This window comes from Euprymna scolopes, chromosome 41 (assembly GCF_053919585.1).
Source record: "Euprymna scolopes isolate OS-2025 chromosome 41, ASM5391958v1, whole genome shotgun sequence".
Lineage (NCBI taxonomy): Eukaryota > Metazoa > Mollusca > Cephalopoda > Sepiida > Sepiolidae > Euprymna > Euprymna scolopes.
In genome coordinates, this window is record NC_136522.1 from 21,219,755 (window position 1) to 21,247,119 (window position 27,365).

At 32.9% G+C, this 27,365-nt stretch overlaps 1 protein-coding gene across 7 annotated transcripts in view; it reads left to right on the plus strand.

Moving 5' to 3' along the window:
* LOC145266402 (calumenin-like) overlaps positions 1-27,365 on the plus strand; it is a 51,841-nt gene that overhangs the window by 12,481 nt on the left and 11,995 nt on the right. For 6 of the 7 annotated variants that reach the window (XM_080122054.1, XM_080122050.1, XM_080122051.1 and 3 more), the window contains 5 exons: positions 6,188-6,313; positions 9,404-9,534; positions 12,770-12,963; positions 18,240-18,406; positions 20,940-21,000. In XM_080122054.1, the coding sequence (XP_079978180.1) occupies positions 6,188-6,313; positions 9,404-9,534; positions 12,770-12,963; positions 18,240-18,406; positions 20,940-21,000 (679 nt within the window). Of the gene's footprint in view, positions 1-283; positions 298-6,187; positions 6,314-9,403; positions 9,535-12,769; positions 12,964-18,239; positions 18,407-20,939; positions 21,001-27,365 lie in introns of those variants that run through there. The other variant, XM_080122052.1, reaches the window with a different exon arrangement.

The following is a 27,365-nucleotide window of genomic DNA, read 5'->3' on the forward strand; positions in this document are numbered from 1 at the left end:
TGAAGACAGTTTTAATTTTTTTTTTGTCTCCATTTCCATCAAAACTACTGACCTTGTGACTAACTCTACCCTTGTGGGAAGACAAGTAGGAACTATAGTTTTTTTTTTTTTTTTTTTTTTTTGTCAGGACCAACAAAATAATTTCAAGGGATATAACTTTTCCTCTTTAATCTGATAAATATTTATGAGTTTGTAATGTTCTTATTAGTTGTTGCTTAGGACTCATTTTCATTTGTTTCACTAACTTTTTTTGTTTTTTCGTCCATACCCTTAATTTTTCAGGTACTTCATCTGTGGGCAAGTTTAACTTTTTTTTTTGTGTGAAATTTTAGGATTTCTACTAAAAATCCTAACACTGTAGTGCTGAATTTATTAACCACTTAATAATTTAGTGATTTAAAAAAACAAAAACATTTTGTGTTTAAAATTTTTTCAATGCTTGTGTAGATGTGTCCAATGCATTTCAGGTAAAAATATTACATATTTACATGTCATGTCGAAATTATAAATTGCAAAAATTACGAAAAATGATTCAGTAAAAATAGAATTTATCAAATTTTTATTGTATTTTTATATGTTTCAATATAGAAGTTTCAGTATGACAAACTGACTTATCTCCCTTGACGTAAAGGGTCCGCCATTTTTAAACAGTAATTGTAAATACTTTTTTGTTACAAATGTATCCAGCACATCTTTTATTGGATTTTTTTGTGTTTTTATACTAATTTTGATATGACACTTAAGTATGTAATGGTTTCACCTGAAAATCACCAATCCACATAAGCACTGTTTTCCAACTCCTGACACAGTCTGTGTAATTTCATGATAAATTTACAATTTGGTCTAATAGTTTGCAATACAAAAATTGTTTTATCAGTGTAGTAGCAGTAGTTGTATTAAACTTAGTGTTTCTGTTTGAAATATTTTTATCAGTTTGTTGTGCTTTTCTTGAAATAGCTTTTTGTGACTAAAGTTGCAGGTAACATAATCACATCTTCAGAAAATCCATCCTTATAATGAATTCTAACACTGTCTGCTAATATTTTTCTAAATAATTTATACCAACCTTTTTTTATTTTTATTTAAACTTCAATCTTTGAACAAACCTAAAAGGCAGTTTATTTTTGTATAACTTTAAATTACATTTCTGAATATTTGAGATGAAGATTGATAATTTGGATTATTCTGACTACCATTCTTCTCTTGGTGGGCTCCTGAGTATGATCTCAAGACATCCGATGTTGAGATCGCATTTGAGGGCTATAGAGAATGTGGAGTTGCCCTTTAGTCACCATTGCTCATAGGTTTATTTTGGCCTGAAGTGGTAATACCTGTTAAGGCATCTGATGCTATTAGATCAGGCTGTCATACTGGCTTCCTGAACAAAAATGCATGAAACATTAATGTTATAGCTTTTTCTTTTCAAAACTTGATCATGTTTTGCAAGGTCAAATGTAAACAGTTTTCTTCTACAAAAACCAAACCAAACCAAACACAATGAATAAATATTTGATATGAAAACTTTTTCAAAATTACTGGATTCTACATTAAATAACCCAAAATAATTAAACAAAAATAACTAACCAATCAACCAACCTCTTGGTGATTATTTTCAACGTTTCGGCCAATATAACTTCCAACCTTTTTGAACCTGGAAATTTTTGTTGAATATAAAGATTTGAAAAGTCAGATTACATTGGCTGAAATGGTGTGATGAACCAAGATTATTCGTCCTGTAAGTGATGAAAGGTAATTTATTTACAACAACTTTAGCAACGTTATTTCGTATCATCATTATTTTAAGTTGAGAGGACTGTTTTCGGAGACACTCTGCCTAAATAGTAATATTTTCAAAAATTGTGCCTGCGTAATTCACTGTGTTGTCTAGAATATGTATCCCATAATTAAGTTCATTTATTTATGAATTTACCTAATTTTCTTAACCTGACATAATCGAAAATTGATGTAGAGCAATTCTTTACATTTTTTTTTTGTCCCCCCCCCTTCCCCCAATAAAGGGAGGGTGGACCTGTAAATTCCCCCTTGTCTGCTCGTACTTTTATCAATAACTATGCCTTGGAATTTTTAAAAATTTTGCACTAACATTAAACATAATATCAGTTAAAAAAAAAAACAGAACGGATCTTCCGGGGGGAAAACTCTGGGTGTCCTTTCTGTTAAAATGGCTAAAATTGAGAATTTTGTGCTTATTAAAAAAATTGATGTCTTGGATTTTTATAAAACTCACCTGTCTGTTTAAATGTATGTTTGTATGTCTCGCAAAAACTTTCAACCGAGGTGATGGATTTTCACGAGATCAATATCATTTTGAAGCTTGACCCTTTGAACAAATATTGAAAAATTGGCCAAAAACATTAATTCCTTCACCCTAAACTCAGCCGTTTTGTACAAGGAGGGGTCGATTTTTTTTTTTTTTTTTTTTTTTTTTATTTAAAAAATTTTTTTTCTTTTTTTGTCAACGTTTTAGCATCAGTCACCGTCACGATTGGATTGACTTTGGTTAATTTCAACACTTTTGACTTCCAGTGGAGTCATTGAGACATCGTTTTCCACCTTTGTGGCATGAGTTCAAGCCTGCCTACTACCACATTTTTTTTTATTTTTGTTTTGCTCAACATGCACCTCCAAGCACCCAGGCTAGTTCCATATATAAACAGAACTTTCTAATAGTTTTTGGAGGAAAAATACATTTGTCTTTAAGGAGTTTAGTGGTCCTCTGCTATCCAACGAAACATGTGTAAGACTTATTTAATAAAAAATAAAAACTGGTGGGGGTGGGGGGTGGGTAATGAAAACCTAAGAATAAGCAAAGCAAAAAAAAACCCCAGAAAAACGAACATTACGTGAAAAATGGCTTAAATAACCATGCTTCAATATTAAAATTTAAAAAATCAAGAAAGAAAAAAAAAGACCTCACACCACGATTCGAACCCAAAACCTTTAGATAATGACCCAGCGCTCTAACCAACTGACCTAACACGATGTACACGAAATTAGATCATTTTTTAAAAATCTTTGAACTAAATCAGGTTATGACGTATGACGCATGCATAGAAGCGAATTCATCATGAGAGGACGGTTTTTGATGCCCCCCCCCTGCAGAAAAGTGCTGATTTCAGGGTGAAAAAATTAACGTTTTTGGCCAATTTTTTTATATTTGTCAGGCGAAGGATGGGGCTTTCATATGAGACCAAATTTGTGAATTTTTGTTCTGTCTGTCGAAAGTTTTTAGCAGACACACAAACATGCACACACACACACACACACACATACATTTTCGCTTTTATATATATACTAGCGAGGGGTACCCGGCGTTGCCCGGGTGTTTGTAGGTGTGTGTGAAAAAAAACGGGTGCCCGTGAAAAAGAAAGCCTTGACGACGCGCAGTTGGAAAATAGTAAAGTGAAAAAAAAACAAAAAAAAACAGGTGCGCGTTTTTGATTGACGTGACGGCGGTAGCTATTCAGCAGTTAGCATTTTGTGCGGGACAGTTTTTAATGAGGTCAATAAATCGGTTTGTTTGTTTTTAAAAACCTGCTCCCCCGTCTGATATGATTAAGTCGACATTGACCAAACGTTACTTAGCTCTCTAGAGACCACTGGCTCTGGGCCTGTGATTAGCCGAGTTTCGCTTTTTGTTTATACCGAAAATCGAATGTAGCACGTGCCGATGTGGGAAATGTGGAATAATTAACGTTTGAAAGTCAATAAAATTAAATAGACAAGCGAGCTCCGTGGTTAACTGCGAGATATTACAATTTATAGATGATATAAAAAGTTTTAAGAAGTTGTGAAGCGAGCGAGCGCTTCTCTGAAAGAAGCCTTTTGTGGACATCGAGGAAAAGCATACATACATACATTTTTGCTTTTATATTTATAGATATAGATATATTCATTCTTACCTACACCCACCCTTCTTTATTTGTAGTTACAAATATGCTTAAAATAATCAGCTGAAACTGAACAAAATATATTGTATTGTGGAGAGGGTGAGGATTGTAGATTAAAACAAAAAAAAACTGCGCACATATCAGATTTTAAAGTTGAAAATTGGAATTTTGAATGTGTTTAATTTTTCACCTTTTGTGTTTTAAGTGTAAAATTCCTTGAATATGTTAATAATTAATCTTTCAGATTGGCAAAACATATATGCATATATATTTTCATTATTTTACGCAAAAAAAAAACAAACTATTAAATCTTTGAAAAATAATTTCCTTTTAGTGAGCCCAATATTGCTAATATACCATTAAATAGGAAATGCTTTGAAGAATTAATACCAAAAAAAAAAAAAAAAACACAAATCGATAAATAACTGTACATTTTGCTAAAAATATAATTTCTTTTGGCAATTTTTCATTACGTGATATTTTTTCATCTATGGTAGACCATAAAGGCCTACAAATAGTTGTTCATATTACAGTTATCTCTCCCGTTTCCTTTTTGCTGTGACTTGCGCTTGACTTAGTTTAAAGTGTGGAGGGCTTGAATATACCACACTCTATCATCCAGAAACACTTGGTCCTGATGGAAGACAACTAAGTGTGATACTAGAGGCAGAAATTGTCTCCAACTCAAAATGGTTGCCCATCAGGTACTGGCCAGCCTCATCGTTGCTTAACTTCAGAGGTTATGTAGGCAACATAGGTATTGCTTATGAAAAAAGAATTAAATCCTTATAAAAGATGATTCTTCACTTAATCGTCAAAACAAATGTTAAAAATACATGGAACTTTACAGGACTAAATGACTTCATTTATGTAACGGCTACTGTAGATTTTTTTTCAAAAGTAGCATTGGATTTTTTAATTTCGCCACACGAAATCTATAGACTGAGATAAAAAAAAAAAAAATGGAATTATTTGAAATTCGGGTACTTATGTTATATTTTTGCATATTCTTATAGCAAATCTTCCTAAATCTTATTTGAAGAAAATAAATTAATTGATTTAAAAAAAAAAAGAAAACTTTTTAAAAATGTGTTATCCATCGAGACAAAAGTGGCAGTGAATGGTGTCTTTTTTTTGGGGGGGGGGGTCGAAAAAGTTTTATATTATTCTGGTTTTTATATGATAAAATTCAGGCTTTTATCTTTCTGGAAAAAAAAAAGTTGCTCAAGAATAATGGATTTTAATAGATTTTAATTTGTTAAAAAAAAAAAAAATTGTTTTACTCTTTTGTCTGTGCCTAGTTTTAATTGCTCTAATTTTTGGTAATTTGCAATTAACTCACCAAGTGACCCGCCTTACTAAGTTTCATTCTGTTGCTCTTGCCCTCTTATTTTATACTCTGCCTATCACTCTTGCTTCCATAATCTTTTCTGGTTTATTACCTTTTGATAATGAACTGTAAAGGGCAATAGTGAGTAAAAAAACAATTTGGTAATTTGTCATATTTTTTAAAGTGGCTTTGTAAGCTTTTTTTTTTTTCCTGATCAAAAAAAAATCTAATAGAGTTCAATGGGTGACACAACTAGGAACGTTTTTGTTAGTAATTAACAAAATCTAAATTCTATGCCATTTTTGTTTGATTTTTTTTTTTATTTTATTTTAAAATTTTATTTTATTCTTCTGCTTTTAAAGTTGGTCACTAAAAATCTACTGCTGTGTATTAAAAGAATAGCTCTTAAAACATCTGACACTTGACAATTATATAATTTCATGTGTCCACTTGCAAAGATATAATTTATGTATTGATTTTTAGTATCTACTAATTAGTTAATATTATTCCTTTAGAAATAAATGTCTGCAAGGGGCAATACTATTAAACAATTTTTTTCCATAAAAAAAGGCTGTTTGCAACTAAGCTTTCTTTAAATGAATGTCTCTCTCTTATATATATATATATATATATATATAATTGTAACAATTTGTTTTAAAACAAATCTATTTTAAAAATAAATTGTCAACTAAATATTCTTCGAATCTATATATCGAATGTCACTTTTTTAAATGTATTAATTTAAAAATTTACTCTTTTCATCGATGAGACTAAAGTAACATAAATAGACATTAGGGGAAGTGGAGACGGGTAAAAGCAACAACTCAGTGTTTCAAATTGTCTTCTTTTATTTTTTATATCTGAATTTTTGACATGAACAGAAACGGTTAATAAAAACTTGAAATTTAAATCTTGTTAAACATAATTCTTTTTTTTTTGCTTTTAGATGCTTGATAGTCTTCGAGTGATGCAGCTATACACTTTCCTTGTTGTGTTGGCCTTGTGCGCCACAACCTGGTGTTCGGCCATCCCCAAACCTGATGATGACCATAAGAAGCGAGTTTATGATAAAGTAAGTATAAAAAAAAAAAAAAAACTTGCAACTTTTCTTCATTCAACTTTGGAAGATAAATAACTTTTATGGGAAACGTTTAAAACAAAACATGAAGACAACATAAAAAAAAAAAAAACTATTTCAAGGTCAAAAACTATCCAACAATGAATGTTAGATGGATAGATTCTGACTTCAAAAACAGCAATTTTTCTCCCTTTGTCAAAAACGCTGCGCATGCAACGACATAATAATGAGAGTTATGAGGTTGCTGAAAATAAATCCAAAATCCACTTTCTATTCTCCTCTAATTGTTTATTTACTTACTATATGTTTTGGTATAGAAGATGACCCTTAAAGTTTAAAAAAAAAATCATTTAAAAACCAATATTTCATAAGATACCGGATGTTGCAATCTCTGGTGGCTTCCTTCAGTCTTGACAGACTATGGATACCCACTGTAAGGTGGGTGCCTGCGTGTGACATTTTTGTGGCAAGAGTTCTGCAATCTCCAACTACACCTCTCCTCAGTCGACATTGTTAAATACCAGTAGAAAGTGGAGGTTCAGGACGACTGGAAACAAGGCCTACATAAACAGAAAGCACATACAGCGCCTAGAATTTCCAAATGATCACTCATCTGGTACTAGCCAGGCTCAACGTTGCTTAACTTCGGTGATCTGTTAAAAACCGGTGTGTCGACGTGATTATGCCGTATATCGTTGCAATCTCTAGCCTAGGCTAAACAAACATGGTTTCATGATTTAGTAGTCGTCTTATACAATCGATATATGATAAATTTTATTAAAATTTGCTCCAATTTTGTATCTCCTCTTATCTGACAGTCGCCTTAAACGCCGAAATATATGGTATCTCTCATATGTACGCTGAGGATTAGTTAGAGATAGATTTGATGTAGATGGTTATGTTTTGAACAGCTGGGACTCAATTGACCTGATGCATGATGTGTGTTTTTCGTACCAAGTAAACGACATTTCCATGACCATCATTTCAACAGTCTGGATTTTATGGCTGACTGAACTTTTCTCTGTTGGTTCTTTACAGTTGTAGGAGATCCACCCTCCCAGGCTTTACCTTCTCGTGCTTTGAGAAGGGATTAATTTTCAGGTGTACTTGGAAATACTTACAGAGCTGCTCAGGCATTTTTGTAGAGTAGTGGTCTACTTCTTGGGTGCTAGCTTTTCACTCAACATTTTCCATTGTCCTGACCTTGTCATATCTCCCACCGTCTAGACCTTGTGTTAGATCTTCCTGTGGTGAGAGGAAGGTAAATACTAGCTATCAGGTCTGTGTACACAACATGATGTGAAGATTAAGGATGTTGAATGGTGAAATGATACGATGAATATGTAATGTGAGACTTAAAGAGAAGCTTGCATTTTATATCAGGATGATTAAATCTAGACAGTATGTGTGCAGAATAGAGTACTTTGATTGTATGGTCATCTTGGAAGAATGGTTAAGCATTCTTGAGGTAGAAGAGTTGGGTAGTAATCGGTTCACGGAGTAAGCGTCAAGAAAAATCTAGAAATGATAACGATGGACTTGGGAGGAAGATAAATTAAAGCTTGGACAGAGATAGATTATTTTGGCAGTCACTTAAATGCATTCAACACATGCCAGTATGTAAAGCAGAAGTTTAACTGAAGCTAAATGTTGATCATAGCCGACAGAAAATGGAAAAAGGTGAGGCAAATAACTTGAAGTAATGAACGCAGCCATCATTCTTAACAAACCTAAGATATCTTGCATCATAAAAATAGCAATAAACCCTGTTAGAATTGTTTGACTAAATGTAACTTCATGTGGCTTTCACCTTGGACAGGTTGAGCTAGCATCCTCCAAACGAAGTTGCTAGGTAATTTTTAATTCACAAGCAATCTTTAATCACATGAACATTCCAGTGAGAAGAAAAATTGCCCCCCCCCCCCACACACACTTTTTTTTTTTTTTTTTTTCCCCCTCCTCTTTGGAAGGTTTTCTCATTGTCGTTCATCTAATACTGGCCAGGCTCAACATTGCTTAACTTCAGTGATCTAATGAGACTTGCTTTAGCAAATCTCATTAGATCAGTATGCTATATTAGACAGCATATAATTTACCAGATAACTTTTTGGGGGGATAACCGTACACATGTTTGTGTACATATTCGGAGTAATCGAAGATTTATCTATAATCATTTGAAAAGCATAATAAAAATAATACATAATAGAAAATCCATGTAATAAAATCAGTTTATTCACTGTCAGAAATTGAGAATGGTTTGGTTATAACATGCTTCCTAACTTCTGGCATGGCTGCTACCAGAAGCGGTGACAAGACAAAGCAGTTCCTTCACTTTTATTATTTTTCAGTATTTCGATTGCGAAGTGATTTATTAAAATAGAATATAAAAAAAGGACATTATTGAAAAATAAACAATAAAAATCAACAAAATTATACAAATAAAAATAATGCAATTTGTCTTTATCTGCACTTTTAATAAAAATTTTTCAAGTTTTTATTTTAATTGTAATTTTATAAAAAAAAAAATGTTTATGAAATTTAAAAAATGCGTTTTTTTTTTTTTTTTTTAAATATTTTATAAGTTTTTATTTTAATTTATATAATACATATGCTTATGAAAGTATAAAAATAAAATGAATGAAATCAATATTACAAACATAAAAAAAAACGTATCCAATACATATTCTCAAAATAGTTTAAAAAGCATTTCAATAATTCTTAATTAAAATAAAAACATTTCAATAGTTGTTAAAGAACTATTGGAAAAACCTTAAGAAGAAAAAAAAGTTGTATGCGCAAGGGAACTATTGGTGTGCAAGAGAGAAAAAAAAGCAAAGGAACTGATTTGCCTTGTCACCACTTCCGGTAGCAACCATGCCGGAAGTTAGAAAGTACGTTAGCTGACTATAACTAGTGGTTTCATATTTGATGAATGTGTACTTGGTTATTTTTCTTTTCAATATTGTTCTGAGAATGATTTCTGTCTGTTCTATGCTCTCAACTGTTGGCCTTATGCCAGAGTTGTACTATTAAATGAAGATTGACCAATTTCTCGAATTAAAACAAAATATTTTGTTTCCATAGAAACTAAGTGACCAACAGCATGAGACCAATGGCTTTCACAACGCTGATTATGACCATGAAGCCATTCTTGGCAGGGATGATGCCAAAGATTTTGACCAGTTGTCACCAGAAGAAAGCAAAGAGAGGCTTGGGTAAGTTACAAAAGATCATCTTTTTATGTGTGTGTATATATACTAGTGATCGGACGATTCCAATATTTTTCCTGATTCCGATAAAATTACCAATTCCGTACGAAAATTCCCGATAAATCTAAATATTTTACTATAAAGTTATTTTGCCCTGATTACTGTAAAAACACCTTAAATGTAGCGTAAAAACACACTCGTGAGGGTGTCATCTAGAGATTTTAGTCTTACTGGAAGTTTAAATCAATATTTATTACAAGCAATGGAAGACCTTTTATAAAAATAAAATATAATAAAATAGATAATTAAAGAGATTGATTTTGGCATCAGAAAATGGACTCAAATTTTCCTGATGCCGATACCCCAAAAAGTTCCGATTTTTTTTTCCCCCCCTGATTCCGATTAATCGTTCCAACACTAGTGTGTGTGTGTGTGTGTGTGAAGAATACCTGTCTCCAGACAGTTGATATTAATTCACAGCTCTAAACAAATTTGCACCACTTTTGTCTCTTTACAAAGAAGCCCTGTCGGTGGGGCATTAGAATACGTCGACTGTCCCCCCCTGCAGAGGGTAAAAGTCCCTCAATGGGGGTCCTGGATATGACCTTAAACTATATCCAGTGGTGAGGCCCCAGCTTGTGGGCTTTGGGGAGTGTGGAGCCACCCTTTAATACCATTGCTCCCAGGTCCACTCTGACTCGGAGTGGTAGTACCTGTTAGGGTCCCAACTATGGGTTGAATAGAAACTGACGTGAAAACAACAAATATATTCTATTAAAAAAATTTTTCTTAAATCTTTGGATTCGGCATTAAATAACCCGAAAAGGGTTGATATGCCGTAAAACAAAAACCAACCTTTACAAAGGTTATTATTAATATATAATAATGCTAAACCTTGTGTCTGGAATACTTATTACAATTTTGATCAAAACTCATTACCTGATTCTGATGCATAACAATATCTAAAATTAAAGGCTTAAGAAAAATTGAAATCAAGGAAATCTTGCTTAATTGGTGTCAAATTATAATAGATAAAACTTAATGCAAATCTAAAAGATGAGTTTTCAAATGGGATGCTGTGCTTGTATTGTACTAACCCTCCCAATACTTTTAAAGCATTCCATTGAAACTGAAAATTGGGTAATGTTTATAAATTTAATACCTGTTGTAAAAATTCACTAAAAATCATAGATATTCTAATTTTTACATAGAAGTTCACCCTCTCTACTTTTGCATACAACTAAATTGAATTAAATATACCCCACATTACCCACTCTTATATCTCGCATCTGTATGCTAAAATATATAATGATTGGTTGAGTAATTTAAGGGTATATACTGTACATACAAATATATGATCATTTTTCATTTTACATCAAAGTTCTCAGGAATCAAAGGGTCCCTTCATGGGGGCTAACACTTGATCTCTATATGAATATATATAGTATACATACTGAGTTAGTGAAGTTAAGAACATAATTTTCCACTCCACAATTGACCATTTTAAACGTTTTCTTGGTGTTTTGACAAACAGTTGTACAGAGATACTATAGATATTCATAGGCCTTCAGGTTCTGTCTGTCTGTCTCTCTGTCTCTCTGTCTCTCTCTCTCTCTCTCTCTCTCGTAGCCCTTGGGGTTCTCTCTGACTCTCTCTCTCTCGTAGCCCTTGGGGTTCTCTCTGACTCTCTGTCTCTCTCTCGTAGCCCTTGGGGTTCTCTCTGACTCTCTGTCTCTCTGTCTCTCTCTCTCTCTCTCTCTCTCTCTCTTAGCCCTCTGGGGTTCTGGCTGTCTCTCTCTCTCTCTCGTAGCCCTCTGGGGTTCTGGCTGTCTGTCTCTCTCTCTCGTAGCCCTCTGGGGTTCTGGCTGTCTGTCTCTCTCTCTCGTAGCCCTCTGGGGTTCTGGCTGTCTGTCTCTCTCTCTCGTAGCCCTCTGGGGTTCTGGCTGTCTGTCTCTCTCTCTCGTAGCCCTCTGGGGTTCTGGCTGTCTGTCTCTCTCTCTCGTAGCCCTCTGGGGTTGGTTCTGGCTGTCTGTCTCTCTCTCTCGTAGCCCTCTGGGGTTCTGGCTGTCTGTCTCTCTCTCTCGTAGCCCTCTGGGGTTCTGGCTGTCTGTCTCTCTCTCTCGTAGCCCTCTGGGGTTCTGGCTGTCTGTCTCTCTCTCTCGTAGCCCTCTGGGGTTCTGGCTGTCTGTCTGTCTCTCTCGTAGCCCTCTGGGGTTCTGGCTGTCTGTCTGTCTCTCTCGTAGCCCTCTGGGGTTGGTTTTGGCTGTCTGTCTGTCTCTCTCGTAGCCCTCTGGGGTTGGTTTTGGCTGTCTGTCTCTCTCTCTCTCGTAGCCCTCTGGGGTTGGTTCTGGCTGTCTGTCTCTCTCTCTCGTAGCCCTCTGGGGTTGGTTCTGGCTGTCTGTCTCTCTCTCTCGTAGCCCTCTGGGGTTGGTTCTGGCTGTCTGTCTCTCTCTCTCTCGTAGCCGTCTGGGGTTGGTTCTGGCTGTCTGTCTCTCTCTCTCGTAGCCCTCTGGGGTTCTGGCTGTCTGTCTCTCTCTCTCTCGTAGCCCTCTGGGGTTCTGGCTGTCTGTCTCTCTCTCTCTCGTAGCCCTCTGGGGTTCTGGCTGTCTGTCTCTCTCTCTCTCGTAGCCCTCTGGGGTTCTGGCTGTCTGTCTCTCTCTCTCTCGTAGCCCTCTGGGGTTCTGGCTGTCTGTCTTTCTCTCTCGTAGCCCTGTTGGTTCCAGTCTTTCAAATACTAAATCCCAACTTCAGACTAACTCCATATGGCCTTTTTTAACTGGGCTGCTTCGTCTCAAGCCCTCTTACTTTGCCTCGCTCCTCGGGCCTACGTCAATCAATTAGTCTCTTAAAAATATCTACTGTTTCAATTAGTCACCAGAACTAACCACATCTTCTCAGCTCATCACTATCTCACCACTCAGAAAAATTAACGATTGGATTCTTGGAGTACCGTTCTGTCTCAGAAGTTCAATAGATCCACACACTTCCTCCATCATCGATTATCCTGTCACTTTTCCTTTTGTGAATCCTTTCCCAATTTACATTCTTTGATGTCTTGGCTGTATGTGTAAAGGAGTGGGGGCACTCAATAGTATCACACTTTCTTGTAATAAACATTTTAATAATTTCATTGTGTAATATAAAAAAAAAAAATCAGATTTGGATTTCATTTACAGATGCAGGAGGCTTCAACTGGTGTTTTAAATTTTTTTTAAATTTATTTTTTCTTTTCTGTTTGTAGAAAAATTGTTGAAAAGATGGATAAGGACAAGGATGGTCATATCACCGAACTTGAATTGAAAGAATGGATCAAGTACGTCCAAGACAGATACGTGATTAAGGACACAGATGACCGTTGGAAAGAATATGAACTCGGATCTAACAATCTGGACTGGGAAAACTTCAAGAAAAGGACATATGGCTTCACAGAAGAAGGTAATTTCTTCCAAGTTAGTTTTACTGATAACCTAACTGAATTAGTTATTGGTGGCAAGTTATGTTTTCTCATTTTTTAATGCATTACCGTGGGATTATCCCTCTGCAAACTGCAACCCCATTGTTTTTAAGTCCAATGTCAACAAATACTTGTCATAAACTGTTTAAAAATATTTATGCAAATTAGAATTACAAATAGATGTGTTTGGGTCTTTTTTTTTTTTTTTTTACTATATACATTAGAACTATTTATATATTCGATGCCTCTGTTTAGTCTCAAAAGACAAAGGATAACCACACCCCTCCTGAATTGGCACCGTTTTAGTCCAGTAGCAAGGAGAAGTTCAGGATGACTGGAAACAATGCTGAGATAAGCGGAGAGCATATACAGCACCTGGAAGTCCCAAATGGTCACCCATTTAGTGCTGACAGTTCACACACACACAATGGTAATTTAAGTGTGATAAATTGAAAACTTTTGCATTTTATTTAGTAGTTATAATAAATGTGCATTTTCAATTTAACAAAATTAATGTAGTCATTTTTCACTTGTGTTTCTTAGCTAGTGATCCAGAAGCAAGAGTTATTCAATGCTGGGTCTAAATTTTTGGCATGCATTGATCTCTCCCAAACAGTAAACATATATTCTGCAGAGAAATAGCATGGGACCAAAGCAATGCGTCTTAGTGTGTGTGCTTTGGCTCCCCACTTGGAGGTGATCAGCATCCGTAGGATGTTTGTCTAGCAGCTAACTTTCATCTTTACTTTTATGTTTCTTGAATGAGTGGCCCGTGAGGGTGGCTGATTGGTGGAAGCTAGAAATTTTTTACAGTGTAAGCCATGTAAGAAATTAACTTTAGGATCTAAGTAGTAATACACACGGACGAAAAAACGCTTTGGATAATCAGATTTCAAGGTAGTTCTACTAAAATAGCCATATTTTTTAAACCAAAGCACTTCAAGTCTTCAAATTACTACTGTTTTGTTCGGAAATGAATATACTTTCAAATGAATTAATGAATATGAATGTACATTATATATTTTAAGAGTTTTAAGCAAATAAAGTGATAAAAATGTGAACGTCATAAAATGGCGTTTTCGGTAAGGTTTTGTAATGACCCCTCCTGTTTTCTAAAGGTCCGTACCGTGATTGTATGAAGAATTTCGTCATGAAATTTGGGAACCAATCAGAAAAGGTGTTAATCTTAATACTCTCAAGTGTCCAAAATATTTTTGACCATTTCTTTTTTTGTCATGTTAAAAATAAGACTTTAATATGATAAGTATCGAACATTTTGAAAAAATTCTTCGGACACCCAGTAGTAAGTAAATCAATCTTTTTACTATCTTTATCAATTAAAAGTATTATTTTATGTTGAGTAGGACCGCGGTAATTGATAATTTAAAAGGACCTACCCGAAAAAAAAAATTGTTTCTATTTCTCGAATTTGGTCAAATGAAGTTAGTATTACTAGAAGCAGCAGCAGCTCCAGCCTGTAGAATCAGCGATAGCACAGTGTAAACAACACGCGTTCTTTAATTTTTATTCAAGAACGAATTAAGAAAAACATGAATATAAATGTTCTTATGTTTAATTAGAGCTATTTTGTTATCAGAATAACATTAGTTTAGAACTATTCGGTTTTCAGAATGTATAATAACAACAATCCTAACCAATTTCGCATTATGAATCTGTTGCAATTTCTCACATTTCTCGTCAAATTTAAAAACATGGTTAAAAAAACAAAAACTTTTGTAGATATATAGCTTGCATGCACTTTTATTCTTTAAATTAGTTTTGAACAGCGAATTAAAACAATGTTTTACTGCGAACAGCCACAAATGTTTATTTTCAAAATCAAATAAGTATCAAAATCTCGTTTATACATAGATTCGAAAAAGTTGTCAAAAAACAAATATATAACAAATAAATGTTATCAAAGGCAAGATAAGTTACTTTTCTACCTAACTGGATAATTTTCTAGTGTTTTTATTTAATGTAACATGTTTATTCAGCTGGAAAAACGTACAGTGTTTACCGATATATTAGAAAATTAAAAATGGCGCCCGGCCCGACTCTCTTTGACACGGTAAGTTTGAGAAAAGGAGTTAAAAATAAAAAAAAACTATACAAAATACTGTTAAAAACTCCCCGAATATATGTCAGCCTATGTCACGGTAACATATATTGAGTGAGTTTCTAGCAGTATTTTGTCTACTTTTTTATTTTTAACTCTTTTCCCCAAACTTACCGTTTCAAGAGAGTCGGGCGCCATTTTAAATTTTCCAAAACCTCGGTAAACACTGTTTTCAAGCTGAATAAACATGTTACATTAAATAAAAACACTAAAAAATTATCCAGTTAGGTAGAAAAGTAACTTGCTTTTGATAACATTTATTTGTTATATATTTGTTTTTTTGACAACTTTTTCGAATCTATGTGTATAGTAATACAAACCCTCAAAATCTATATCAATATTCTTGAAATTTTAAAAGCAGTTAGAAAACACATCAAACTACAATTAGGAAGCTTTTTATTTCGTTATTTTTTTTTCTACTTATTAAGCGAAAGATATTTTTACAACCTGCTCCAGCGTAGTATAAACGGCCTATGGAATTAACACCTTCAACCTCGAAAATAGAAATCAACAAATTTTTGAACGCTCTCTTTGAAAAATAGCTCTCTTAACTTCACCTCTAATCCAAATTATGTGTGGCAAGTCTCCTCCTAAAACACTCTATAACCCTAACAATAACACTAAGTTCGAGTGGCAAGCCCCCCCCCCCCCACAAAATACCTTTGTAAGCCACATACAAGCATCTAAAACAAACAAACAAAAAATAGATCCTTCCTTAAAGAAAAATACACATAAAAATAAATTGGTTAACTGTCCTAAAATGCTAGAATGGCCAGGAAATGGTGAATTATTTTACATTAAATTTTTATGAAACTAACCGCTCCCCCCTCTAATATTGTTTTTGTTAGCTTTGTCTCTGTCAAGTTTTCAGTATGTTCACACATAATATTCCTTAGCCCTACAATTAATTCAAAGTCCGAATGGCAACCCTCCCCATATTCTCATTGCATAGAAACCCTCTTAAAACTACACATAATCATCTTAAAAAAAAAAAAAAAAAGCATATTTTCCCATAGAAAAAAAAAACAGTTAACTGCCCTAAAATGCTAGAATGACCTGTAATAGGAAATTATTTTACATTCAATTCTAAAATAATTTGTTTATCTTTCATTAAAGTTTTTCATGGCATTTTATACATAATTTCCTAAAAAGGTAGAATCACATTTTGGAGGGGTGGTCAGGAGTTGAGTGGGGTTAAACAGAAGGTGTTAATCTACAATAATACCAAAGAAATATTGCAATATATTCATTTTTAAATGGTCTTATGTTTTAGATTTAAGTTTTTTGTACATTACAATTCAACTTTGAGTTCTCCAACTTCTTTTCTGTTTATGGATACATGGCATTTTTAAGGAATTGCTGCATATTTATGCACATTTACTGCAGATTATTTGGAAACCATAAACTTTGGGAGATTTTCAGTTGCATATTCTGATTCCTTGTACAAAAATACACTTATATGGTAAATTTAATTTCTTAGTCTTGTGTTTTAACAAAGATATGACATTTTTACTGAAAAAGTAGTGTAAAAAATGTGACAAAACGCATATGGTCTTAAAGAGAGAAAAATATCCAAACGTGTGAGGCACAAAAATAGCCATAACTTCCTTAATTTTAATCAGATTTAAAAAATTTTAAAAGATTCTTTCTTAGCTCATCAAGTTCTTTCTATGCATACCAATATTGAAATATTTCAAGCTATTTCAATTTTTTCATGTGTATTGCTAATCTAAGCAACCACCATCAAGTAAAACTTAGCTGAACTCTCAGATCCACAAGTGGTCAACCTTTAATGGTGGAATCTCGATTGGGTGACCATCTTGTGTAATCTTACTCTGGATTTATTGCCATGACTAGATGTGCAGGTTAACGAGGAAACTGGCTCATTCCGACCAGATTGAATGCCAGTGCAACACATTTGATTGCAAAGAAACTTCTGGAATAACAGGTCATTTTTATTAAAAAAATTTTTTTTTTTTCTTTTAAGATAATTAAAAAAAAAAAATTGAATACTCGATAGTATTTTACTGGATATAATATTAAAAGTATTAAATGAAAAATGAGGTATAAAATTTATATAAAACTTCATATCATCAGAACAAAATGGAAAAGTTAAGGGGGGAAAATTAAGGAAAAAAAAAACTCTTTGGGTCATGGCATTTCGGAGCTAAATGCTTCCCGTCAGAAGGGCCAGAATGATACAAAATGCAAATATAGAAAACACTGGCTTAATGACATTTACATATGAAATGAGAATGAAGGAATAAGATAATTAGTAATTAAAAGTAGATACAACATATGTACATCGGCAATCATCTGTATGATGGTGTAGCGCTTGTGTTATCTGTACATGGTGCAGATGGGGGTGGATGACTTCTGCCTGACTCTCTTCATGGCAGTTGATTCCTCACACGTAGCTTCTGCATTGTACTGCCAGTCACCAAACAGGACTATTGTCAACTAGGCTTTCCCATGTGTGGAGGGTGATGTCGCACTGCTTCATGTCCCTCGTGCAAACATTTAAGTATAGTTTGGGATGCCCTGTGTTTCTTCTGCCCTTTGCCAACACACCGTAGAGAAGTGCTTTAAGAATGTTCTGCGTTCGTTCTTATAAGACCTGGCATTCATCCTAGTCCCCAGTCGCATGTATATCTCAGTCAGTAGAGATGACAATGTTAGGTTTTTGTAGTTCTTGTAGGTAGGTGTAAAGATCTTCTTAAATACAGTGCCCGGTATTCCCAAATGGTCACCCAGCTGGAATTGACAAAATCAACATTGCTTAACTTTGGTGATCTAATGCAACCTGGTGTGTCAGCGTAATAATGCTGTATATTACCATTTGCTTAGTAATATTTTACCACTTAAAATGAATTTATCGACTAACAAAAAGACAAATATGAAATAGTTTGTTTTTATGCTTATTTATTGTAAGACTTATCGTAGTCGTCCTTAATAATGTTGGTTAAAGATAAATTCTGAAGTGGCAAGATTAAGTGTTAAAGACGTGAGTTTTCAAACTTGAGAGATATACAAATTAATACATATTTTCTTAAATAGATTCCAATGTAATGGATTCTTTTCTCAAAGGTTTATAATTTTTATTAATGCTTTCTTCTGTCTTTCTGTTCATTGTTCCAGATTTAGCCCCAAATGATGAGAGAGCTGTTTATAAAGAAATGATTGTGCGTGACAAAAGACGATGGAACAAGGCTGATCTTAACAAAGACTCTTTACTCTCCAAAGACGAATTTATTCATTTTCTCCACCCAGAAGAAGCCGAACATATGAGGGACATTGTTGTCATGGTAATTTTTATTTATTTTTTAGTTCTAAGTGTGTGTGTGTGTCTCATAAATGTATATAATCTCTCTCTCTCTCGTATATTTATTAGAAATGGAGATTAGGTATGTCTGTTTGGAGCCCAAACTATATACTATTCTATTAATGTACCATTAGATTATTTTTCATGCTCAACTTTCACAAGAAACACTTGTTTAGCTGAAAACGCTATCAATAATTTCCCCCACTCTTTATCTGTGCCTAAACCTAAACGTAGATTTCATGAATAAAGTTTCTTTCTTAGAACTGCACGTTTGCCTGCTTTCTAGCTGACTACAATATGGTTGTCTTCAAGTCCCACGTAAACAGGTTCTTGATGAGCCGTTCCACTTAAGTTAACAAATTTACCGAATCTCCATTACTAACAATTACTATATTGTCCAATTTCTACTGTACATTCTTTAACCCTTATCCTTGAGTGTCGAGTGGCCTCTTAGTCTTGATAAGTGGTGATGCCTATGTAAAAAAAAAAATATATATATAGGTCAGTTTCCTAAACGTCCGCGAGTTTCTTTTGTTTCATTTTACTTCAGTTGAAGTTCTCAGAAATCAACGGGTCCCTTTCCTGAGACTAACACTTGAACTCTGAGATACATAGATATTCAAATATTTCATTAAAGTTTCTCTATAACTCTCAAACACTTGAGTTATTAAAGAAGTTGGAATATAATTTTCCTCTCCCCAATCGACCATTTAAATGTTATATCTTTCTTGTGGTTTCTTGGTCTTACCGTATTCCAGGACAGGAATTCATCTACTTGTAAGGAAAGTATCCTTATGCCTGGTTGTTCTAACAAACTCCTGTACTTGAGGATAGTGTCTAGTAAGCATTCAAGCTCTCATTTTTGTTTTATTTTTCTCAACATTTTTTTTTTTCTGGGGATGGGGCATTCTACTGGATGCCAAACATTCTCCCATTAATTTAGTTACTCCGAGAGATCTTTTTAAAATTCTAACTGTCCCTGTAAGTGCTATTGTCTTTCTTTTGCACTTAGTTCACTTGGTATATTCGCCAGATAGTTTTGAAATTCGTTTTCATTAGCCCGGTTGCTCCTATAATGACTGGTATGATTGATATCTTAAGGTTCCTGTTTCTTTTCATGTCGTACATAAATCTTTGGTATTTTGTTATTTTCTCCCTCCATTTTAGAGGGTCTCTAATCTAATAAGTCCCACACTGTCTACCAAGCTCCAATTTCTGTCCCGTGATTATAGTTCAAACCTCTCAGCACCACCACAAAAGAACAAACAAATAAAACATAAATAGAAAAGAAATAAAAATCCGACTCAACATTTTTTTTAAAGAGCAAATGAATGCATTTATTCATGGTTCCTTCTAAACGAATTTCATTATTTCCAAAGTCGTTTTGCACACGCATGCTTTTTAAGCCTGTCGCTACCACTTCACACTGGCACTAGCCATCCCTCATATTTACATGTCCATTTTCCCCAGCAACATTTTGCTTCTCTTGGCAACCACGTGGAGTATTTTTCTCTCCTTTTCTTGTGACGCAAGCTCGCACACACTTTCTAATTTGCATACATACTTTAACAGCTGCTGCTGCTAATATTTTCACTAGCCAGCTATCTTTCGTCTGCTGCTGATTCTCTTACAGGCGCCCATACGCTCTGTTATACAATGATTGCAATGCTATATAGCCATGCTCGTTCTACTAGTAGTCAAATGAAACGTGCTGTCGAATTTGTTGCACTTATACCTCCTTAACATAAATACCTCAACCATGATAATCAGCGATCCTGGATATGACCTAAAACTATATCCGATGGTGAGGCCCCAGCTTGCGGGCCTTGGAGTGTGGAGCCAACCTTTAATTACCATTGCTCCCAGGTCCACTCTGACTCGAGTGGTAGTACCTGTTAGGGTCCCAACTATCGGTTAAATAGAATCCGACTTAAAAAAAACAAATATACTCTATTAAAAAATCTTTCCTCAAAATCACTAGATTCAGCATTAAATAATCTGAAAAAGGTTGATATGCCGTAAAACAACCAACCATGACAATCAGCAAAATTGCACCCCTTCTCCAGATGCTAGAAAGCTTTTTACTCTAATATTTTACTCAAACAGCTTGCATTTGGTATTCCCTCTCTCCTTCTTGTTTTCCTGATAGTACCAACATGCAGAAATTTAAATGAAATGTGAACAAACATCTCCCAGCACAACTATCCAATTAGGATACCTCTATAAATCTGGTCTCCAATTCTCAGGAGCAATGTATCATGTTTGGGCTAAATATAAGTCTACAAAGAACAGTAACTTTCAATTTGACAGACCAATATTTGATTTTAACTAGCCATTTTTTTCTACTCTGGCACCATTTTCTTTACAAGAAAATGTATTTCACTTTAATTTCTTTTAAAAAAAAATTATACTGGTGAGCAAGATTGTTTAAATGGAGATAAGCATATATCCATGAATGGGTTGATTACTTGGTGTATAATTTGAAACTAGGTTAACTCTTTTGTATTGTTTTGTAGGAAACAATGGAAGATATTGACAAAGATAAAGATGGCAAAGTCAGCCTTGAAGAATATATTGGTAAGTTTTTGTTTTAACATGTCTAAATATTTACAATCTAGATTTCTTTTTAGTTTTTCCATCTAGTTAAGTAACTAAATTTTGTTTGGCTTTTTAATATTTTGCTTCAGTGCTTGTCCAGCCTCCAACTCACTACAAAAACAAAACGAAAGAAAAATAGGTTTATGTACCTGTGCCTAAAAGAAAATATTGTATACCTAAAATTACGTAAATTGATCAAAGTAATTTTCTTTCTATAAAGAAAATAGTTTTTTCTGTGCCATTCTTCCCATTTTAAGAGTTTGAATTGTCTCCCTTGTTTCTTGAATGTTTTTAATGTGAGATTATCACTCAAAGTTTTTCTTAAAAAAAAATTTACGTGATTTTTGGTGAATAATATTTTCTTTCTGTCATGATGCAGATGCTTATTTCTGTTTTTTAATATGGTAGGAATTCCGAATGAGCATCTTTTGCTTCAAAATTCAGACGTGTATAATATAGTAATGGCTCGAAAAATAAACTTTGTCTTTTTTTTTTTTTTTTTTTTTTTTATAAAGAATTACAAAAAAAAATTTCCAAAATTTGAAAATTTTGGAGACTGTCTTCAAAATGGTGTCACGAGACAGTCACTCCTCAGTTAGCCATAAAATTTTATTTTCTTATTTAAAAATAAAACTATTAATTTACATGATTTTTGGAATATTTTCTTTCTGTCATGGATATGTACAGTATACACTTTTCTTTACTTTTGTTTTTGAATATAGGAAGGACAAGCACAGATTTTTTAGTGTTTTTTTTTTTTTAATCAAATTGGTTTATTTCTGTGTATATCCCAATCTCTCTATCTCAGTCTTAGTATAGATATTTTAGATACATTTCACGATATTAATGGCTGCAGTTCATTGTCAGAATGCTTAAAAAAAAAGTGTTATTGTTTGCATGTTTTTCTGAATTTGAATTTCATTTTGTTCCCCCTCCTCTTACTCCACCTCCTCCAGTGTTCATGGATTCCACCCACTTCCATTTTGTATCCAGTCTCTTTCATCTTGTGCCATTTTGATTCAAATCATAATGGCTGTTTCTCGCATTACCTATCTATACATAAATTCTCATGTAAATAATTGGATGATTTTCAAAATGGAGACGCAATTTGAAAGCATACGAATTGATTTATTACTCTCGCCAAATAGGAAGTTGCTAAAATGTTTTGAAATAAATTTAAAGTTATTGGAAATATTTTGTCTAAAAAAAACCCTAATAGAAATTGGATATTACTCTCATCCGTTTTTCCTTGTGTGTGTGTGTGTGTGTGTGTGTGTGTGTGTGTGTGTGTGTGTGTGTGTGAGAGAGAGAGAGAGAAGTAAAAATATATGAATGCATACATGCACATACATATCATACTAAATACATACCAGATAATAAATTTATCTGTTTTTCTCGGATCTGGACAGATTATGCTTTGAAATCTTTGAGACGAGAATTGAAAAATTTTTATTTGGATTCTTCGGACTACTTATGTTGAATGTTATTCTCACATTTCAGACCCATGAAATGCTAAGTAATGATCATTTCAAAGTGACAATTTTCTGGAGGTTGAAGGTTCAACTCTCAGTACAGATAATACTAGTAATACAATTATGAATTAAGACTTCTACCTGGTTATGACTGATGGAACGAGAACAAATTGCCTCAATGGATTAAATAATTTTTTTTTTTTTTCTTCAAATTCCATACAAATTTCTAATACACCTAAAGATGGTCGGAGGTTATGTTGGCCAAAATGTAAGAATAACATCCAAATTGAGAACTGAACTTTTTAGTATTACAATATTTTTTTTTTTTTTTCTTCTTTTGAGAAGTTTACTGGAACGTCTTATCAGAAAACCAACACAAGCTACTACCCTTAGTTCTGTGCCACCTTTGGAACAAAATAAATTGCATAAAGTAATTTTGGGCTCAATTCTATTCTGGTAGGAAACTTGCATCTGTTGGTCTAAGAAGTTCCTATAAATGTTTAAAAGGAGAAAAAAAAATTGAATTGGAAAGCCAAAATGAAATTATTAGTTCCTATGAGTTGAGTTTATACTCTATCCATAAATATTTGTTCTGAATCTTATACACATGGAGCTGAAAATGGCGGGGCGACAGCATAATACATATCATACCATATCATTCATATACCTTATCTATTACGAGTTGACAATTTTTATTGGGTTTTTATTTATCCCTCTTTCTCCCAAATCTATCCTTAACTCTTCTTCCTGTGTGTGTTTCTTTTTTTTTTTTTTTAAATACCTTTCCCTACCCACTAGCAAGTTTATATTTACTAATCAAAGCACACTCCTCCATTGTTTCAATCTAACCAAACCAATGAAGTTTCCAACTTTGTACTCTATTCTATCCAGATTTAATCTCCGCCACGGTCATTATAGCCAAGTTAAGATTTACATTACACAGCCATCATATCATTTCTCTCCATGCAACACATGTCCTCAATCCTTATTAGTCTGAATTCACTTTTCTGCATCACATAGCACACAAATGCCTGATAGACTCTTTTCTTAATATGGAATTTAAATAAATAAAAAGTAAAGAGAATTAAAAAGTTTTTGAAAGTTTTTTTTTCTAATCATCTTCATATTATACAAGAATATTTAATCCCAAGACTGGTAAGATTGTTAAATATCCAAGCTAGATGTACCGAAAATGTTACTTGACGAGAACAAGCATACTTGACAGACATGCACCTGGCTGGAAAAAAACAAACCTGGTGGATTATCGAAAATAAAAGAATTGAGTCAATATCATCTGCAAACATTAATCTTTTCCAAAAGTCAGCTGCAGACGTGAACAATGTCGCTAATAAACACCTGAATGTGAAATCCCAGAATGGATATTTGCATAGGGATGAGTCACAAATTATTATATATCAGCCTGAAATTGAGATTGCCTGGTGATTAGGTTTCATTCATTGCTACCATATATTGTATTTTAATACATCAGGATTATCATTCTTTCAAGCACGTCAGAAATACAAAATGAATTCCGACAAGCTTTGCCCCACTCTTATGTCCTTTTATATTAGAATCGAAATAAAATACTACTAAACCTTATGTTTAGAATCCTTATTCAAATTTTGATCAAAATCTATTACGCGATTTTGATTCTAGAAAATTTTTTAAATTTAAGGCTTAAAGGGTCTTAAGAAAAAATTGAAATTCAGGAAACTTTGCTTAATTCATGTCTAATGACTATGGATCAGATTTAATGCAAATCTGAAATATTTGAATTTTAAAAGGAGAGTTTGTGTATATTATACCTCCTTTATTCCAAAGAAACTGAAATTTGAAATATTTATTGATGTCTAATGTATATTAAAAATTTTTTTAAGATTAATAAAAAATTTTCACAAGGCTTTCAACCTCACTTTGCCACCTTCTGTCTATAATATAAATCTCAAACACCTGTTAGTGTATGTTTGTATGTCTCGCTTAAACTTTCAACACATGTGGGCAACACTGACAAAATTGGTATTGTTTGAAAGCTCAGTCTCCCAATCGACAAATATCCAAAATATTGCCTAAAAGCATTCAGGTTTTTAATCTCAACTAGGACGTTTTTTTTTTTTTTGTTTTTTTTCGTCAACGTTTTTGCAAAGTCATATGCTTGGCAATGACTAGCCTTATTTTGAACGTCACCGTCGTTGTTTGTCGCAGTGGGCGCGGCAACTAAACCGTTCATATTTTTTTCACTTTTTCCTCTTAGCATTACAGGTTTGAGCTTGTCTGCCTACTTACATTTTTTTTTTTTTTTTTTTTTCGCACAAGTACTCACTGCTATTTTCATATTTTTAAGGGGTTGGTTAAATTTTTTTCTTGTTAGTTTGAAACATTTTTTTAGGGCTCCTTACCATAAAACCTCTCCACACCCGGGCAACCTCCACTAGTTTTATATAAATCTAAATTAAACTAACCCTAACTGCCACTTTATGACCCATACATCTAGTGAATGTGTTCCAAAATTCATAATCAGTTAATTAGCTTAGGAATAAATTTTGTACATATTAAAATAAACATAAGCACATACTTAGTGTGTATTTTTATAAATATTTAATATTTTGATGTACAGACACTAGCGTTTCATGCTTATGCAATCATCAGTGTAGGAAGTGATAATTATTGCCAGTGGAATTCTTCAAACCCAGTCACAGTCATCATTGACAATCTGGTATTCAACCCTGAGGTCACCAGGAATTATCACAGGAACGTGAGTTTATTTATTTGCGGACTGTTGTCCTCATCTTGATAGTTGTAGTGCATACATTGAATCTCTATGGTTCCAGGTGAGCGTTGCTTGAAGAAAGCAGGCTAGAGGATTAGTTGGCCAAAAACGTGGGGAGACAACAAATATAAAAGACAGTAATTACCGATAATGCAGTTAAGAGATTCAGCATTCCTATCCCGTTGCTGTTAACCACGTGATGAAGGCCAGAGGGATAGTTGGTCGAAACATGGTGAAATAACTATGAAGATGAGGATAACGGTCAGCAAACAAATAAATATACAAATTACAAATAAATATACAAATTACAAATAAATAAATATACAAATTACAAATAAATAAATATACAAATTACAAATAAATAAATATACAAATTACAAATAAATATACAAATTACAAACAAATAAATATACAAATTACAAATAAATATACAAATTACAAACAAACAAATATACAAATTACAAATAAATAAATATACAAATTACAAACAAATAAATATACAAATTACAAACAAACAAATATACAAATTACAAACAAACAAATATACAAATTACAAACAAACAAATATACAAATTACAAACAAACAAATATACAAATTACAAACAAACAAATATACAAATTACAAACAAACAAATATACAAATTACAAACAAACAAATATACAAATTACAAACAAACAAATATACAAATTACAAACAAACAAATATACAAATTACAAACAAACAAATATACAAATTACAAACAAACAAATATACAAATTACAAACAAATAAATATACAAATTACTCATCTCAACGGATTCCAACGGAGTAATTTATAAAGTGAGTGACGTTCTTTAATGTCAAGGCAGATGGACAAGTACAAAAAATCTAATAAGATAATGTTCAATGACAAACGCCAGAACGTTGCTTCATGCTAAGGCTGGCAGCTTATTATAACTCTTAAAGAGGCTCGATCCTAGTTGAAAGGAGCTTATAATATAATTTTAAATAAATATAAATTAGATTTATACCTACAGATACTAGTGCTTCATGCTTATGCACTCATCGGTGTAGCCAGTTAATATATCTATATCATGTCTCCAAGTCTATCTGTCCATCCATTTCACTTTTTCTCAGAAACTACTGGGCAGATCTAGCTGAAATTTTGTTCAGACCTTTATGATAAGGTGAAGTGTACTAGGTGTTATATCTGTTCCATGCACAATAATAGGGATTAGCAGAACCTGTGGAAATTCCATAGTAGTTGAAAATTTTAAAACTAAAATTCTTTAATCTTTTAAAGCTAAAAAAAATTGATTTAAAAAAATTTAAATTGATTTTTCTATGAAAATTCAACACTTTTTTTTTTTTTTTTAAATTTTATTTGAATAATTTATATAAATTATAAAGGAACAGATGTCAGTTCACTTGCACATTTTTTTTATTAAAAAAAACTAATTAAAAAAAAAAACTTAGTCTTAAGACTAACTTTTTTTTTTTTTTTTTTTTTTAATTATATATTATATGGAAAAATGTGCGCATGAAAAGTAATATTCTTAAGATTTTATTAAACCTGGAAAAGTAAAGTACAAGAAATTCAACCTTGAAAAGTAAAGAACAAGATATTCTAGTAAAGTAAAAAATAAGAATTTTTTAGATTTTAGACTTAAAATATTGCAGCTAAAAATAAAATTTGAATATTGATAAATATTTTATTTATTATTTGCATATGTTGTTGTTTATTGTTGAGTTAGAAAGGGTGTCAGTCGCTGGATTGAACTTATTTCCCCCTTATTATTTGCATATATTTATGTAGTGAAAATTGTTTGAATAAAATTAATTCATTAGTTAGTTAGTTAGTTAGTAGATGGAATTAATAATTTTATAATTTACATAACAATTAATAATTTTATTATATCATAATTAGGATCATTTAATTCTTTCTAACTCAACAATAAACAACAACATATGCAAATAATAAATAAAATATTTATCAATATTCAAATTTTATTTTTAGCTGCAATATTTTAAGTCTAAAAAATTCTTATTTTTTACTTTACTAGAATATCTTGTTCTTTACTTTTCCAGGTTGAATTTCTTGTCCTTTACTTTTCCAGGTTGAATTT